We start from the raw sequence: 18345 nt of genomic DNA, 5'->3' as shown, positions 1-18345 counted from the left end.
TTGGCTTGGGAACTCCAATGTGTTCAAGGAAATCAATTAATGCCTTAAGATGTTTGTCCTCTGAGCAGAGAAGAAGCATTGGAAATGATTCGATGAGATAGGGAAATGACACACCCCCATGTGCCAACATGCTCAGACCACCATGTCTGGCTTCCATCTGCAGATATATGGTTTGAGAAAACATAAAATTTCAAGAGACATTTAACGCCGTGAAACTACGAGGAAACAATGAAATTCTTTTACCAATGGGACACGATAACTAGACTGTGAAACTTATGTTTCTAAAAAATGACAGCGTACTCTGGAGTGGCTCGTCTGCAGGTATTAACAAGTGCGCCATCATGCTCTTAGCATTCCGTCCGATTAGAGTTTCATAGCCACTGCTTGAAAACATCATTTCCTTCAAGAACTTAACATATGCACGAATAAAAACCTTAAGTAAAGAATGCTGGAACCTACTGAACATATATAAGCTAGTAAAAAACAATACTCCCTCCTATAAAGCTGTACTAAAACAGCGACAAGTAATATGGATTGGAGGGAGTAGCACATTTGTCGAAAATAACTCATCTGACTCAGTCATAAACTCATAATCCATACAGTCATAATATCAGACAGAGATGCGATGCCTCCATTTACTAGTGTCAACGAAAATTTGCTGCACATTTTCTAACTTGATTAACAGTGAATGGTTAAAATAGTTTGGCATTCTACAAAACAGATGAAGCAATGGGTGGTGTAGTGTCGTCGCGTTTGAGCACTCCTTTTACTTCTGAATTTCACTTTCTGCTAGCCGCAGGCGGAAAATGCAGCACAAACTGTGAACTCTGTTCTAATACAAATGTGATGTCCTAGATTGGGCAGCTTCCTTCCAAGATGGAACACTTTGACTACAGGAACGTATGCCATGGCCACTCACCCTGAGGATGAGCACCGGGAGGCCCTCGGCGGCGATGTAGGGCGCGATGATCTTGGCGGAGGAGAGGCGCGCGCCGAGGCTCTCGACGAGCGGGACAACGATGCCATCGTGCCGGCTCGGCCCCATGAAGTACACCTTCCTGCTGAACCCAAGCGCCCCCGCCCCGGCGCTCCAGGACGCCCAGAGCCTAAGCTCATCGAGCCCTGACCACTACAAGAAATATGTTAACTAGTGGCCTTCTGTTAGTGACCCTGGAAGAATTGGTCATAGATCTATGACCATTTGAGACCAATTGGTCAAAAGCTGCTTGGGGGGGCTCCAAACCCTCAACTATATCGACCATTTTGGCCATAAAGGTCATAATTTCCTTACACGAAATGGTCATAAAGCAGACAACACTTATCCTCTGCCTTATTTCTAGCTGATCACGACCAATATATATGGTCATAACCTTGTAAGTTGTGGTGGATTGCTATGACTAGGTGCCACCTCATCAGTTTTGCCTATGTGTCGTGTCCGTGTGTCAATTTTTGCCCTAGGTTGTGAAGCAACCTATATTTCTGTGAGTCCCAAAATTCTGAAAAAATTCTCATAAATTCTTTGGATCATATCTTCATCAAATATGTCAAAAACCTTCCTCGCCTAGTTAAAATATAATTCAACAATATTCATTTTCCTATTCTGTTCAGAGCAACACTTTGTGAAGGAAGTGCTATTTTGTATTCTTGATTGCCCTCAAAAATTTTGGGCACTCTTTTCTATCCAATCATTGACTCATGACAAAATTCAGCTCCATTTGCCTAGTAAATCTTCCTCAGCAAATTTCCAAAGTTTTTGTCCACCTAGAAGCATTGTGAAGGAAGTACCATTTTTATATATCCAAATGACATAAAATTTATACAGTTACTTCATATGCCCAAATTATCACCCTCCACAAAATTTCAGCTCAGTCAAATCATCTATGTGAGCCCAGGTTCAATATATATTTTATGGCCAGATTGGCACATTGCAAAGCAAGTGTTATCTAGACCCCTCCTATTACCCTCAAACTTTTTGGGCACTCTTCCATACCCAAATCATTGCCACATGATAATATTCAGCTCCATTTTCCTGGTAAATCTTTCTCAGGAAATTTCCAAAGTTTCTATATCGAGAGAAGCTTTGTGAAGTAAGTACTAGCTAGGCTTACCCAAATGATCTAAAGTTTTACCAGGGCATGACCATACCTATGTAACTAACCTACACCAAATTTGAGCTCATTTTATTTATCCAATTTCTCTCGCTAATTTTCCCAAGTTCCTGTCCAGAGAATAGCATTGTGAAGGAAGTACCACTTTGGCATGTCCAAATGGTATCAATTTTCTACAATGCTTTCCTATGCCCAAATAACCATCCTCCACCAAATTTCAGATTAATCCATTCATTATTTTGAGCTCAGCTTCAACATCAATATTTCTTTCCAATGTGGTACTTTGCATAGCAAGTACCACATAGGATCCTCCTTTTGATCTGAAAATTTGTGAGGACATTCTTCTTAGTAGATGATCATCCTCAGCCAAAACTCATGCCCATTAGCCATGTGCATTTCCCGTACCGTTAATCGAACACTTGGCTGCTAATTCAGCTTTGAGCATAGTTTGCTCTCCTCGTGAGATTCTTCTGTTGTAATTTTCTTCCTAGAACCTACCTAGGGAGTTCCCAACCCACTAGACATGCCTAGGCCTCCTAGAACGCATGTCAACACCAAGGTCACGCGATTACCACATGACGGGCATGCGAGTTTACGCGCTTTGGAGTTGGGGCCCTGGGCCACCGTCCAAACTTCGATGTATCGCCACCAAACCATGTATTTATGCTTAAATAAATACTTATGTAACTAGAAATGATTTTTGGAAAAAATAAATAGCAAACAATAAGGTAGCTGCAGTTCAAATTTGTCCCGCTTCCAACTTAATCGGCAGAAATTTGTCTTTTTCACCAGAGGTGGATCAAAACTTTTGAAACCCAACCATTTTGTCAATTGTGCATTAAATATGGCATAGTATTTTATAAAATTTATTTGGTCGAATTTTGCAACAAATATATGGTAGGTCCTTCACAAAAAAACTCATTTCGGGCACTCAAAAAATGGAAAATGAATTTTCCTTACGAAGAAAATGAAAACTCCCTTAGGCAAAATTGTTTGGAATTCCAAGATGCATCCTTGTGCACAATATGAGATCATTTGAACAAACTATGCCATGAATGTGGCCATAAGATTGATCATTTGGCTTGAAAGCCATGAACCTTCACGGATGATAACTCGTTTCTGAGAACACTTTTTTTAAAATAATTTCCATATTACAAGTTTATTATTTTTCTTGAAAACTTGGTCACATATAGGCCCTGTTTGGTTCGGCTATGGATTTCTAAAAGCAGCTGTGAAAACTTTGCTGTGGAAAAACAGCTGTGAAAAATCTGATTTGAAAAAGATGTAGGTCATTTGGCAAACCAGCTGATACAGCTTTTTCAGATTTTGGCCCGCAGCGGAATCAGATTTTGGAAAGCACGTCCTGGGCTGCTTTAGCTTTTGGTTCAGATTTTGGCAGCGGATTTCTAGAATAGGATTTTGCTGGGTTCGCCCTTTGGTTCAGATTCTGCTGCACGGCAGCGCAATCCGTCGATAAAAGCTGAACCAAACAGGGCCATAATGACACAATGCGAAGGTTTTCCAATTTTTTGATTTTTTTGAATTTTTTATGTCTGTTTCAAAATGCGGTCAAAACGGCGGGCTTGACCGTTCCTAGCTAGTGGTTGAATCTTGGAAAACTTTTGATGTTTCTCTTATTAAATAGATACTTATGTACCTAGAAAAGATTTTTGGAAAAAAATAAAGAGCAAACTATGAGGCAGCTGTAGTTCAAATTTGACCCGCTTCCAACTGAATCGACAGAAATTTGTCTTTTTCGCGAGAGGTGGATCAAAGATTTTGACACCCAACCATTTGGTTAATTGTGAATTAAATATGGCCTAGTATTTTATAAAATTGATTTGTTCCAATTTTGCAAAACTATATGGTAGGTCCTTCACAAAAAAAACTCATTTCGGGCACTCAAAAAATGGAAAATGAATTTCCGTGCAAAGAAAATGAAAACTCCCTTAGGCAACATTGTTTGGAATTCCAAGATGCACCCTTGTGCACAATATGAGATCATTTGAACAAACTATGCCATGAATGTGGCCATAAGATTGATCATTTGGCTTGAAAGCAATGAATCTTCACGGATGCTAGCTTGTTTCGGAGAACACTTTTTTAAAATAATTTCCGTATTACAAGTTTATTATTTTTCCTAAAAACTTGGTCACATATAATGACACAATGCGAAGGTTTTCCAATTTTTTGATTTTTTTAAATATTTTTTATGCCCGTTTCAAAATGCGTTCAAAATGGCGGGCTTGACCGTTCCTAGCTAGTGGTTGAATCTTGGAAATTTTTTGATGTTTGTCTTATTAAATAGATACTTATGTACCTATAAATGATTTTTGAAAAAATAAAGAGGAAACTATCAGGCAGCTGTAGTTCAAATTTGACCCGCTTCCAGCTGAATCGACGGAAATTTGTCTTTTTCGCGAGAGGTGGATCAAAGTTTTTGACACCCAACCATTTGGTCAATTGTGAATTAAATATGGCCTAGTATTTTATAAAATTGATTTGGTCCCATTTTGCAACAAATATATGTTAGGTCCTTCACAAAAAAACTCATGTCGGGCACTCAAAAAATGGAAAATGGATTTCCCGTGCAAAGAAAATGAAAACTCCCTTAGGCAACACTGTTTGGAATTCCAAGATGCACCCTTGTGCACAATATGAGATCATTTGAACAAACTATGCCATGAATGCCGCCATAAGATTGATCATTTGGCTTGAAAGCCATGAATCTTCACGGATGCTAGCTCGTTTCTGAGAACACTTTTTAAAAATAATTTCTGTATTACAAGTTTATTATTTTTCGTGGAAACTTGGTCACATATAATGACACAATGCGAAGGTTTTCCAATTTTTGATTTTTTTGAATTTTTTATGCCCGTTTCAAAATGCGGTCAAAACGGCGGGCTTGACCGTTCCTAGCTAGTGGTTGAATCTTTGGAAAATCTTGATGTTTCTCTGATTAAACAGATACTTATGTACCTATAAATGATTTTTGGAGAAAATAAAGAGCAAACTATGAGGCAACTTCAGTTCAAATTTGACCCGCTTCCTCCTGAATCGGTGGAAATATTTCTTTTTCACCAAAGGTGGATCAATACTTTTGACACCCAATCATTTGGTCAATTGTGCAGTAAACATGGCCTAATACTTTATAAAATTGATTTTGTCCAATTTTTCAACAAATATTTGGTAGGCCATTCACAAAAAAACTCATTTTGGGCAATCGGAAAATGTTTAAAAAATAGCTGGAAAGATACAAATGCATGCAAATTGGTGATGATCCAAAAAAAGTGGTCTAACTTGAGAGAAAATTTTAGTTGTGCCGTTTTGCAAAATATTTTTGATAGCTGCTTCACAAAACACCCATAGTTTTAGTACTTAGAAACCATTTTAAACCATAAATTTTCTGAACCAATCAGGGCTCTTCCCACGGATCACCCCCCTTAGCCGATCTGAACCGTCTGTTCGAGCCGGTCTGAACCGTCCACCTCTCTGCAGCCCAATCCAAACCCTAAGCAGCCCGCGCCCACCTTTCTCTCCCCTTCTCCACCACCTCTCTCTTTCCCCTTCTCTCCGATCCAGATCCAACCCAAGTGCCCGTCCTCCGCCGCCGCCCCGTCCCCCGCCACAGCCACGACGTCACGGCCTGCTCCTCGTGGTGGCCGCACGGTGCTCTGCTCCGCGCAGAGCCCCATCTCACAGCTGCCGTCGGCCGACGCGCCCACCGCGTCCCCGCTCCTCCGCCCCGAAGCCGACTCTCGCAACCCTCTCTCCAACCCTAACCGTCTCCCTCCCTCATATCTCAATCCGCCGCCGCCCCTATCCCTACCCCCGCATAGCCCAACCCAATCCACCGTCGTCCTCTACCCAGATCCCTCCCCGTTCCGGCGAGCCCGCCATGAATTGTCTGCGGGCGGCAACGCAGCGGGAGCAGCACGGGCTTCACCTCCCCGGGCCATGTCTCCCCCTTCCACCACCGCTCCTTCTCCACCTCCTCCGCGGCCTCCCTCCCGGGCACCGCCCGACAGCAGCCTCGACAGGGACGACCTGGATACGGACCCGGTCGCGGCCACCACAGAGGCCCTCGCCAAGGTCAACCTCTCTGACGACCCGGACGCCACCGCCACCACCAAGTCCGGCTCCAGCAAGCCCCATCAGGTAGCCAGAGGCGGCGGCTGCGACGTGGGCAAGTCGACTACCTGTACCGCATGTGCCGGATCGCTACCCTCACCGTGAAGCACATCGACGTCGCCGTCTCCATCCTCTCCCGCTTCATGGAGCCCAAGAAGCCCGCTAGCCTCACCGAGTTCTGAGACGACCACGCCTACATCTCCGAGGTCCGTCTGTCCAAACACTGCTCGTTTCTTCTCCTTCCCCCTTGTCCTAGATGAAACTAAATGATGAATGAATCCATGGATGGATCTGACGGACGGTCAAATCAATCTTGTTTGCTTGCTGCGGGAGGGATTCTATCTAGCATCCAATTGACTACTTCACCTCATCGATCAAGCCATGCTCTCCTCATCAGTCTTTTAATTTGAGATCTTGCCTTGGTAGCTGGATGCCTTGGTGCAAGACATTCAAGGTAAGATTGATCCCCTGTACCCATGACCATGAGTTCACTTCTCATGTAGAGCTAATAGTCCTGTTATTTTTCTATACACTATGGCAGAGTAGAGATATATTGTGTATGCCAACGTGTATGTAAGAGTAATGGTAATATGATACTTCTGATTGTAGTTCCAAGTTTTAAACCGACAAAAAATGCTATCAGTTCTCATATCAATTTTTTATGCCAGATGTGCATGCTCAAAGATTTTGGTCGGCAACTTATAGTGTGTATCAAAGTATTCTGAAAAAAATAATGTTGAGTTGTTATTGGACATTGGACCTTTATATCTTTTGCATGAAAATTTGATGCCTCGAGTGACAAAAATCCTAGCAAGCTTGGTGTTTTCTGCTTTGGAATTCTTTTTATTTACCAATATGCATTCTCTACAAGCAATTTTCATAGCTTATATGATGGCATCATGAAAACCATGAGACCTTTTTGATGCCAAGAAGAGTTGAAATGTTCAAAGTGGTGATTGTGTTGGTCGTACCATGGGTGTTATTTCCTACAGGGCTATAAATGGAAAACAATTGATCCCATTCCCTTTAATTTGTTTGCCGGATGTGCCATTAGTGTAGCACTGCCAGAGAAAACCGTAATTTGTTTTTGAGATCTTGGGTTGTTTTGCACAGTTTAGACGGATAAAAAGGCTGCCAACGGCACGTGGATTGTTTGGGGTCGTGGCCTGATGTGCTCGCCAGCGGCGCTGGATCTGCCCACTTCCTTTCACGCGCAACGCCTTCCACCACCGCCTCCAACCTGACATGGCTCTCCATTGCTTAACATCCCCACACTGGGTGTTCCAAATTGTTGTCTGCCTCTCTCCATCTTTCTTGATTCCCTCTTATTTTGTCATGTGCATGCTATGGTTCATAGTAGAATCCAGCTTGTTTTCATGGTCAACAACACATACTGCTGAAAATGTTAGTTACCGTCGGCTTGGTGCAATTATAGTTTATGGATGTTCTCAGATTTCCTTTTCTTTTGTACATCTGTTACACACATCATGTAGTGAGGGTAAGCTTTTTGAGAACTGATGACTTCATTAGTTAGTTGACCCATGTATGTCCTGTGTTTATCCAACATTTGGTCCGATACTTTCAACTTTGGTGTCTACTTGAGAAAAGGACGAAAAACTACAGTTCAAAGCCTTTTATAAAATGCATGTCACTTTACTTTCTAAGATATAAAAATTACTTGAATTATCTGTAGCATACTTCTATGTCATCCAATATAGGTCTCCCAGGCGATCTAAATAAATACCAAGGATATAATTAGGCACATATGTCCCTTTCTTTCTTAACCTGTATGAAGAAATAAGAAAACCTGTAGTAGCAAAATCGTTCAATATTGTTAGTCGAGCAGTACACATGTATGAACAAAAAAAGGACATGTATGAACAGAATCGTTCAATAGTTTTAGTCGAGCAGTATGTAGAAAAACCGTCGCCCAAATGCATATGGAGTATTCAAGCTGAACAAGCCAATTGGATGGTAGAATATGCTATCAGGCTTAAAGTTTATATTGATTGAAGAGAAAATATAGAAAAGTAAAGACTGAAGGTAAATAGAAATATAGAATACTGCCATGTGTTTAACTAAACATCAAGCATTCATTTGTGCACTTCCTCATTTAGAGGGCTTGTGATGAATGAACGAACGAACAATAATAGGAACATGGGCACCAGGTTTTAGAGGGCTTGTGATTTTGTGGTTGCAGCAAGCCCGCCTTGTACGCCCGACGAGTTTATCCTGTGTATTTTGTCTTGTTAGACGAGTTATCCAGCAATACTAGTGCATAGTAGAAAATTATCATAGATCCTGGCTGTAACCTGCTTTTGTGCTTGTGACTTTGGCCCGCATGATTTTGTGGGGATTTGGTACCAGACCAGAGGTAGAGGCTGACGATTTCTTGCTGTTTCAGTCAAGTGCTTGATAGATAGCTGTCTCATATGCATTTTCCGTTCCTAATGGTGTTTTTTCATTTCCTTGCCAGGCCAAATAAAGGATGTTGTTCTCGGTGGAGTTGCGCTTGAGGATGAGCAGAGAAAGAAATTTAATCAAATCCAATAGGTAGGTTCTTTGTTCTTATCAGATGTTGGCAGATTCTATTTGTTTTGCATATGCCAAGTGTGTCTACCTGATTGTAAACATAACTGCAATACTGTATATATGTTGACAGTCTGGTAAAAACTTGTTGTGCCTGGGTTTGTGGATCTTAAAAAAATCATCTATCCTTTCCTTACTCATACAAAAAGCCCAGCTATTGTTCTTGTAAATACAGACGTGCATATCATCAGCACCTTCACCAAACAGAGAAGGCTCTAGCCACTTCTTATGACAAGAAAAATAGAAGCGCCCCTAAATTTAAACATATTCCTCTTTACTGAAAACTCATTGTTCTTTTCTGAACTATTGCAAAAATCGAGCAGTGGTACTGATTATATAAATTTTATATTGTCTTGGTAGCTTCACTCATGTCTGCCACTGCTCATTGTCGTGTTGACAGAGCATTCACCCGATGGCGGAATACCACGCCGCAGCATGGGCAGTCGGCGGTTGCGCTATATACATGAGGTAACGGACATTACATGTAGTGGAGAACTTTTAGCTTTTCCACACGTGTATATCTTTAGGCAACTTTCAGTTTTCTTTTCATGTGGTGAAACTGAAAGAAATATTTGATGCTAACTCTGCGTGTGATTATGGCAGTGACAAACCCGAAAACCATGACTTCGATCTGCTGAGGAAGCTTGTGTTTCCTGACGGATCAATCCTGCGAGCCAAACTGCCCGGGGGACAAACTGCACTACCGTTGTCGCAGAAATTCCATGCGATGGAAGCTTCTAGAGCCTGCTGGTACTTCCTAGCTAGAAGCCCCACGAGCTCGACGTCCAGCCCTACAACCACCACCCCACGCACAAGGTCGCTCCCTGCTCCCTCCTGTTCATTTATCTGTCCAGCTCAATCCTACATTCCTACTGCTACTGTTGCTGTTGAAATCGAGATGCTACCCTCATCCTGCTTCTGTTTGTCAATCGAATCAAACTGCCCAGAGAATGAATGAGTTCGCAACCCTTTCTAATTTTTTTTCTTGTTCTATTTTGAAATGGACGCAGCAGGTGCTCTGCTCTTGCTCATGTCTAGCACCGTCTCCGGCGCGGTGGTGCTTCTTGAGGCGACCGGCGTGACGGCGGCGACCACAAGCTCTCCGGTGAGTCGGCTCCATCTTCTAGCCCTAGCTCCCTATTTTCTGCTCCTATAGCATGGTCTGTTGGTTTAAAACACTAGCTGCAGTAGCCTACCGTGTATACGTACTAAACAGCAGGAGCTCAATCACCTTGTGTACACTAGCAGCTTGCTTACACAGTTGTCACTTTTGCTTGTGGTAGCCATTACGTAGCTGAATCATGTCCGTGTCTACTAATCATCAGTTCATAGTATTCGGCTTCTGTGTGATGGTATGCGGCTATTTTATGGTGATGTGGATATACTTTCTGATTTAAAGTTACTAATATTTTTTGTTATGATTCTTTCTCTGGTGCGAGGAAAGCCGCTAGTAGACGTCAACGATGCCTACTTGCTTGGCTGCTACAGTGATGCATGCGCCGGTCAAGCAAGCACACATGCATATACGTACATGTTAGGATAGTAGCAGATGTGCCATAATTCCTGTGTAAGGAAATGTATTCTTGAGATGATTTTGTTATGTTATCTAAACCTGGGAGATGTGTTATGTGATGTGATATGATGGATGATTTGAATTCGACATTGAGTTTTCCTGATTTGAATATGAAACAATGTTGGATGCGTGTGTGTAACTGGATTAAAGAGGTCTTGTGCCCAAACAATTTTGTCCAAACATTTATTTCAAAATCCGAGATCTAATACTGGACAACTAATTGGGCTGAAAAAGGCCACAGCCCAACAACCATTGGTCTATTTAAAAAGTGAAACAAAAAAAGCCTCAGAAAAAAATATATATTGCAAAAAAGGCCGAGGTCCCCTAATATGGAAGTATGGCCAGTGCAGAAATTACCAGGGAAAACATACTAAATGGGCTGAATTTATGAGCTCGGCCCATATAGACACCTAATTGGACCGGACTGAATCTTATCAACGACCTTTTCAATTGGTCGCAATTTTTCCACGTCAGATCACGTCGGATCCGACGTGGCCCGGACAGACAGCTAGCGACCAAAACAGAAGGCCATAGAATCAATGACCTTTTGTTTTGGTCGTGGAATTCCACGACCTTCTTACAGAGAAGGTCGTTAATTTCAGTTTACGACCGCCAGCTTTTGACCATCTGTTTTTGGTCACAAAAAGATCGCAAATGAAAAACAATGACCTTTCAGTGACCAATAGTGATGGTCGCAAGTTGACATATTTCTTGTAGTGGACGCCGTCGGCCAGCATGGCCGCATACCCGGGCGCGCGCGGCGATGGCGGCCACGTCCTCTGGCGACGCGTCGTGGTCCCGCAGAAGCTCCGCCACTGCCGCCTCGCGTGGGTCGCCGCGGGCGGAGGAGAGGGAGATCGCGGCGTGGGCGGTGGTGGTGACGAGGCAGCGGGGCGGAACCCGGTGGCAGAGACGGAGAGACGGGCAGGGCGTGTTCCCTGCGTGTGCCCTTGGAGCTTGGGAGACGCATGGATAGAAGGGGATGGAAGGGGGATGGAAGGGATTGGGCCGTGCAAACCACGTGAAACAAATGGACCATCGGGGTTTTGAGAGGATTTTGGGCCCCACAGAGTTGATCCTCTAGAAACCCCCTCAAACCCCTTGTACCAAACGAGGCCTGATATCTCCACCTGCCAGCTATGCCGAGGCCGAAGGCACCACCTGCCAGCTATGCTAAGATTCACTTTGACGCGGCAGTAAGATTTCAGAGAGGAGGTACAACGGCAGCCATATGCAGAGATAGCCAAGGTGTCTATCCGGGGAGCTCATCACTTGTTATTGCGGGAGTTTGCGACCCATCGACACTCGAGGCTATAGCATGTCGTGAGGCTATCGTCCTAGCAGAAGACCTGAATGTGCAACGATTTGTTCTGGCCTCGGACTGTAAACAAGTTATTGACGATATTGCCAGGGACAGCCAGGGCCCTTATGGAGCTATAATTAGAGAAATAAAGCTGAGATCATCACCACTTTTATGTAATTTCATCTTTGAGAGTCGAGTTCAAAATGTTGAAGCTCACAAGTTAGCTATGTTTTTTCTTTATCATTACCACTTGGGCGTCATGTGTGGCTTGGCCAGCCTCATGACCAACGTTGTATCCCACACACTGTGAAATTTGATTAATAAAGTTATCTTTTCCCCCTAAAAAAACCAAACGAGGCCTGATGGTCCACTGGTTCCTCCTCGTGTCGACCAGCCTCTGGTGCAACTCGTTCATGAAGGCTGTGTAACCTTTGCCTGAAGCAGCCACGTTCAGTCTGAGCGGCACGTAATTTGCCTCGGTCCTCATGAGAAACAGATGATAATAACTTCTTGTTGTTACATTCTGTAAAAGTGCATGCTCTAGAAAATGCAACCAAAAGTCTGATCTTACATTCTTACAGAAATTTACGAAAGATGGGGACCAAAATCGTAAGAGTGGTTTGCTGTTTGTTACTATATATCATACATAGAGTAGTACACACTTCTTTCTTGTTAATTTCTGTACGTAGTGACTGTGATCTTTCCTCACTATATACTTCTTATATATCTTACCGATGGAGTAGCTAGCAAGCAGATATTCAGCTCACTACTCTCTGATTTTTGACCATGGAGCCCCAACGCCAAAAGGTATTTCTGCTTTATGAGATGATAGATACGAAGTTGCACTACTATAGTTGGCTTACACGTTGAAGACGAACGACGGCGCTGTCAGGCCCGATCCCAGAGCTTCCGGTCTCTCGTTCGGCTTCCATCCGGCCCTGGAATCAATAAGATCGATCCAGGGGAACAGTTATCCAGCGTATCTCGAAATGAAGAACGAAAGAAACGAATAAACGGCTGCACTTACACATTGCCATCCTTAGCCTTGACGACGAACGGGAGGAACAGCAGCAGTGCAGCAACCACGGCCACCTTCTTCATCAGCATCGTGCAAGGTACTAGATCGATGCGCCCCTTTGACTGGGTGGTTTGCTTGGTTGCATCCTGGCTAGGGAGGGTTGGGGGTATTTATAGCCATGTTCTCAGTACCAGTCCAGCTAGCCTCCACACACACACACACACAAACAAATGAAAGGACGGGAAAAAGTTGCCACAACCGATGAAAATAGAATACCCGTAGGGGTGCGGAGATGGTTAGACTTCTGTCGATCACGGTTTTTCGGGCAAAGCGATGAAATAAAGACAAAGTACAGGCTCACCAAGTGGGTTATTATTTGTAGACCGAAGGACCAGAATGGGCTCGGGATTGATATTTTAGAGGTAAAGAATAAAGTTTTTCTCACCAAATATTTGTATAGGCTTTCGGTCCCAACCGTAGGTATGTGGCGTTCAAATCCTACCTAACGAATACCTCCAATCTAAGACCTTGTCCCAGGTATCCGTCAGACCAAGTGATTCACCTTTTTGGCAGCGGCTAATCAGAACGAAAACAACGTTCTTTCATAGGACTAAATTCATCATTTAAAGCGGTAATTGAACTAGATTCTATGAGTATACATGGTTAGGGAGATGCCTTTAGCCACAGAATATCCATCTCTTTATAATATTGTACAATTAATGTAAGGACGCTTATGTTCCTACAGTATTGCTCTCGGTTCCTCTAATTATCTATTTCAGATGTCCTTAGTCGGAGACCAATGGGATGCGTGCCTTCATCTAGTGCGAAGGTTGATGGATATACACCTATCGGATGAGCCAGATGCATTTCACTGGAAACTATCTGTTAGTGGAGTGTTCTCGGTGAAATCTATGTATTTAGACCTCAATGACTTTGGTCTAATTTCGAAATCATTTGTTAGACTATGTATAGCTTCTGTACCTATGTACGTATATGGTACATATTGTAACACAACCATTATATATAATGAGATAAGCCACCCCTAGAGGGTTGTGCTGGTTCCCCAAAACTTATTGTCTTACATGGTATCACGCTAGGTTACGATCGCTTCCGCTTCTAAACCCTAATACCCGCACCGCCGCCGCAGCCGCCGCCGCCTTCACCGTCGCCGCCGCGCCACCGATCGCACGGTCCGGTCTACAATCCGGCCCATCGCGTCTGGACGGGGCAGGACCAGGCGAACCTCTCCTCCATCCTGGTGTCGCTCGTGTTTTCAGTGGAGTTCGGGTCTCTCCGTCACAGTGGCATGCTCGTCTTGGTCACCCGGCCACACCTATTGTCCGTCATATTTTGCGTCGTCATGAGCTTCCTAGTTTGTCTAGTCATAAAGATGTAGCAGTATGTGATGCTTGTCAGCAGGGGAAGAGTCATCAACTTCCTTTTTCGGAGTCCAGTCGTGAGCTGAAACATCCTTTAGAACTTGTGTTTTCAGATGTATGGGGTCCTGCTCAGACTTCTGTCAGTGGTCATAATTACTATATTAGTTTCGTTGATGCTTATAGTCGCTTTACCTGGCTTTACCTTATTAAACGCAAATCTGATGTGTTTGATATTTTTGTTCAGTTTCAAAAACATGTTGAACGTCTTCTCAAGCACAAAATTGTTCATGTCCAGTCAGACTGGGGGGGCGAGTATCGCAACCTCAACTCTTTCTTTCAGTCGCTTGGGATAGCTCATCGTTTAGCATGTCCACATACACATCAGCAGAATGGTTCAGTCGAACGTAAGCATCGTCATATTGTTGAAGCTGGTCTTACTCTTTTGGCCCATGCATCTGTTCCGTTTCGGTTTTGGAGTGATGCTTTCACCACTGCATGCTTTCTCATCAACCGTACTCCTACTCGTGTTTTAAACATGAAGACTCCCATTGAGGTTCTCCTTAATGAACAACCTGATTATACCTTTCTCAAGGTATTTGGGTGTGCTTGCTGGCCGCATCTTCGTCCATATAACAAGCGCAAGCTTGAGTTTCGTTCTAAGAAGTGTGTTTTTCTTGGCTATAGCTCTCTTCATAAAGGTTACAAATGTCTTCATGTTCCCACTAATCGTGTCTATATATCTCGGGACGTCGTGTTTGATGAGCATGTTTTTCCCTTTGCCAACCTTCCTGTGTCCACTGTCGAACCACCATCCCTGCATTCATCCTCTGTTGCTTCTGACCAATTTGATGATGTTGCATACTCTCCTTTGCTGTTACCTAACCATGGTGCAGGAACCGGACGTGGAGCTCGTTTGGAGCTGTTGGAGGATTCACCATCATCATCGTCGTCTTCTGGTGGGCACGTCGATCGCCCTATGTTGCATGGCATCGATTCGCGTGTCCATGCATGGTCACCCGACGAGCCCGTCGCGCCGAGCATCTCCACTGCTCGGTCCGTTTCGCCAGCGGCCGCCGAGTCGCCTGCGGCTCGGCCCGTCACGCCGTCTTCGCCTGCGGCTCGGCCCGTCACGCCGTCTTCGCCCGCGGCTCGGGTCCTCACGTCGCCTTCATCAGCGGATCGGCCCGCGACACCGGCCGCGCCACGGCCCACTATGCCGAGCTCGCCATCGGCCCGGTCTGTGATGCCGGAGTCGCCAGCTGCTTCGTCTGCTCTGCCGGTTTCGCCGGTGGGTCGGCCTTCTTCGCCAACCGAGTCCGAAGCTACCGTGACTGGCTCCTCGTCACCGGCTGACTCGTCAACGTCGCCGTCCTCCAGCCCGTTGCAGGCTGCTCCGTCGACCTCGGTGGTTCCTGTGTCCCGACCACATACACGCAGTCGCAGTGGCATTTTCAAACCTAAGGAACGTAAGGATGGTACGGTTGCTTGGTTGGCTGCTTGTTTGGCTGCTGCTGTTGCTGATCCATCTTCTGAGCCTCGCTCATATCAGGCTGCCCTGCGCATTCCACATTGGCGAGAGGCTATGGAGCAGGAGTTTCATGCTCTTCTTCGTAACAAGACATGGACTCTCGTTCCTCCACCACCACGGGTAAATATTATTGACTCAAAATGGGTATTCAAAGTGAAGAAGCATTCGGATGGATCTATTGAGCGTTACAAAGCGCGACTTGTTGCTCGCGGTTTTCGGCAGCGTCATGGTCTTGACTATGAGGACACCTTCAGTCCTGTCGTCAAGCCTACCACTATTCGGCTTCTTCTCTCCATTGATGTTTCTCGTGGTTGGTCACTTCGTCAACTTGATGTGCAGAATGCTTTTCTACATGGATTTTTGGAGGAAGAGGTTTATTTGAAACAGCCGCCTGGTTTCTCTGATCCTGATCGTCCTGACTATATCTGTCGTCTTTCCAAAGCACTATATGGTTTGAAGCAAGCTCCTCGTGCCTGGCATGCCCGCCTTGCCTCTGCCGTTCGTGCTCATGGGTTTGTGTCGTCTACTGCTGACACTTCGTTATTTCTTCTACAGAAGCCAGAAGGCACTATGTATCTTTTGGTATATGCCGATGATATTATCCTTGTCATCTCTTCTCAGTATGCTGCTGATGCTCTTGTCTGCTCTCTTGGTGCTGATTTTGCGGTCAAAGATCTTGGGAAGCTTCACTACTTTCTTGGAGTTGAGGTCACTTCTCGTGCTACTGGTCTTGTCCTTACGCAGAAGAAGTACTCCTTGGAGTTGTTACAGAGAGCTGGCATGCTGAAGTGCAAACCGACCACCACACCCATGTCGTCTACCGACAAGATAACAGCTGTTGATGGTGAGCTTTTGTCTCCTGCGGATGCCACAGAGTACAGGAGCAATTTTGGTGGACTTCAGTACTTGACGATCACGAGACCAGATATCTCTTATGCTGTTAACAGGGTTTGTCAGTATCTTCAGGCTCCCAGAGATACTCATTGGGCTGCTGTTAAACGCATTCTTCGTTATGTTCAGTTCACCCTGACATTTGGTATGCATATTCGGCCGACTTCCTCTCGGGTCCTTTCGGCCTTCTCTGATGCAGATTGGGCTGGTAGCCCAGATGACAGGCGATCCACGGGGGGTTATGCAGTATTCTTTGGCTCTAATTTGATCGCCTGGAGTGCTCGGTAACAGGCTACTGTGTTACGTAGCAGTACTGAAGCTGAGTACAAGGCTGTGGCTAATGCCACTGCAGAGATTATTTGGATGCAGTCTTTGCTTCAGGAGTTGGGTTTGTCTCAACCACAGCCTCCTATTCTTTGGTGTGATAACATCGGTGCTACATACCTTTCTGCAAATCCAGTATTTCATGCTCGAATGAAACACATTGAAGTTGACTATCACTTTGTACGGGAACGTGTATCACAGAAGCAACTCCAGATCAAGTTTATCTCATCTAAGGATCAACTTGCAGACATCTTCACTAAGCCTTTACCGCTGCCACAGTTTGAGGCTTGTAGGCGCAATCTTACCCTTCTCAGTTCTTTAGAAAGTGGCTAAGATTGAGGGAGGGTGTTAGACTATGTATAGCTTCTGTACCTATGTACGTATATGGTACATATTGTAACACAACCATTATATATAATGAGATAAGCCACCCCTAGAGGGTTGTGCTGGTTCCCCAAAACTTATTGTCTTACATCATTGCATATTTGAAAGGTTAAAGTGCTCTTAAGAATCAAAATCTTCGCATACACCCAAAAAAAAGAATCAAAATCTTCATGTGGTTTGTTCACAAGGAGGTGATTCTGACTAAGGATAAATTGGCACGATGAGGATGGGAGGGTAGTAAACGATGTTGCTTTTGTGATCAGGATGAAAGGATTCAACACCTTTTTCTCGATTGTCCTCTCGCCAAACTATTATGGCGTTCGATTCATATAGCCTTCAATGTCAGCCCTAGCTCGATAAATCTATCATCAGTTGCTACGTTCTGTAAGTGATTTATTAATTTCTACCCCATCTCGTTCATATTGCCTGCACTATATATATGTCCTAACTATATTGTTGTGTCCGCTATTATACATGCAGAATGAAGATTAAGGAATGCAGAGTAAGGAACATCCATGATGTTGGGTTCATTGACCCACACATCGTTAATGGACATGTGTTGGAGCGTCACCCCGCCGACGTGGAGGCAGACCTGTGGCACTTTCTTACAAAGCAGGAACTCAAAAGTGATATTCTATTTCCTTACCATTTTGAGTGAGTGTTTCTGTCTTGAGCACATTCTCTTTTGTTTACTCCATGCATGGTATGTGGCCGGCTAATCGATGAGTTATGCATGATGTACTGTGCATGTATCGTGTCCGCAGGTTCCACTGGATTCTGCTAGTAATTAAAGTTAACACCTCAGAATGTCTCGTCCACGACTCTGTGAATATGGATCCAAAGCTTTGGGGCGGCATGAGAAGAATGCTGCAGAAGTAATTATTTTCATTCATTTGCGCTCTATATCGATCGGCCTATTTCGTTCATTTCCTAATATCAAGTAACTAATTAATAACTCTCTTGTTCATTTAATTTTCTTTGCCTCGTAGGGTTTGGAGACGGTTCGTAGATACAAAGGTCGGTGAATTCAAAAAAGAGCTAGAATTCAAAATGTTAAAGGCTAAGAATGCTGGGGATATTCAGCCACCGGAGACCAATCTATGTGGATACTATGTCT

At 44.2% G+C, this 18345-nt stretch overlaps 1 protein-coding gene and 1 long non-coding RNA gene across 2 annotated transcripts; both read left to right on the top strand.

Moving 5' to 3' along the window:
* Nucleotides 1–1043: 1043 nt before the first annotated feature.
* On the top strand, nucleotides 1044–8793 carry LOC119273151 (vegetative cell wall protein gp1-like). The gene is made up of 3 exons (XM_037554421.1): nucleotides 1044–1142; nucleotides 5691–6693; nucleotides 8716–8793. The coding sequence occupies exons 1-2, from the start codon at nucleotides 1044–1046 to the stop codon at nucleotides 6342–6344; spliced, it is 753 nt and encodes a 250-aa protein (XP_037410318.1). The 3' UTR covers nucleotides 6345–6693; nucleotides 8716–8793.
* Nucleotides 8794–9188: 395 nt separating this feature from the next.
* LOC119273534 lies at nucleotides 9189–10483 on the top strand. Its single transcript, XR_005134889.1, has 4 exons — nucleotides 9189–9296; nucleotides 9432–9644; nucleotides 9842–9933; nucleotides 10273–10483. It is a non-coding gene; the product is annotated as an uncharacterized LOC119273534 (long non-coding RNA).
* The last annotated feature ends 7862 nt before the right edge of the window (nucleotides 10484–18345 follow it).

Source organism: Triticum dicoccoides, chromosome 3A (genome assembly GCF_002162155.2).
Source record: "Triticum dicoccoides isolate Atlit2015 ecotype Zavitan chromosome 3A, WEW_v2.0, whole genome shotgun sequence".
Lineage (NCBI taxonomy): Eukaryota > Viridiplantae > Streptophyta > Magnoliopsida > Poales > Poaceae > Triticum > Triticum dicoccoides.
The sequence above is the reverse complement of the archived record's forward strand: the minus strand, read 5'-3'. Positions and strand labels throughout refer to the sequence as shown.

Excerpts from the sequence above, each read along its gene's own strand:
- LOC119273151 (XM_037554421.1), top strand. The coding sequence starts at position 1,044 with ATGAAGTACACCTTCCTGCTGAACCCAAGCGCCCCCGCCCCGGCGCTC. Across the intron at positions 1,143-5,690 it reads CTGACCACTACAAGAAATAT|ATCCAACCCAAGTGCCCGTC; the intron begins GTTAACTAGTGG and ends TCTCCGATCCAG.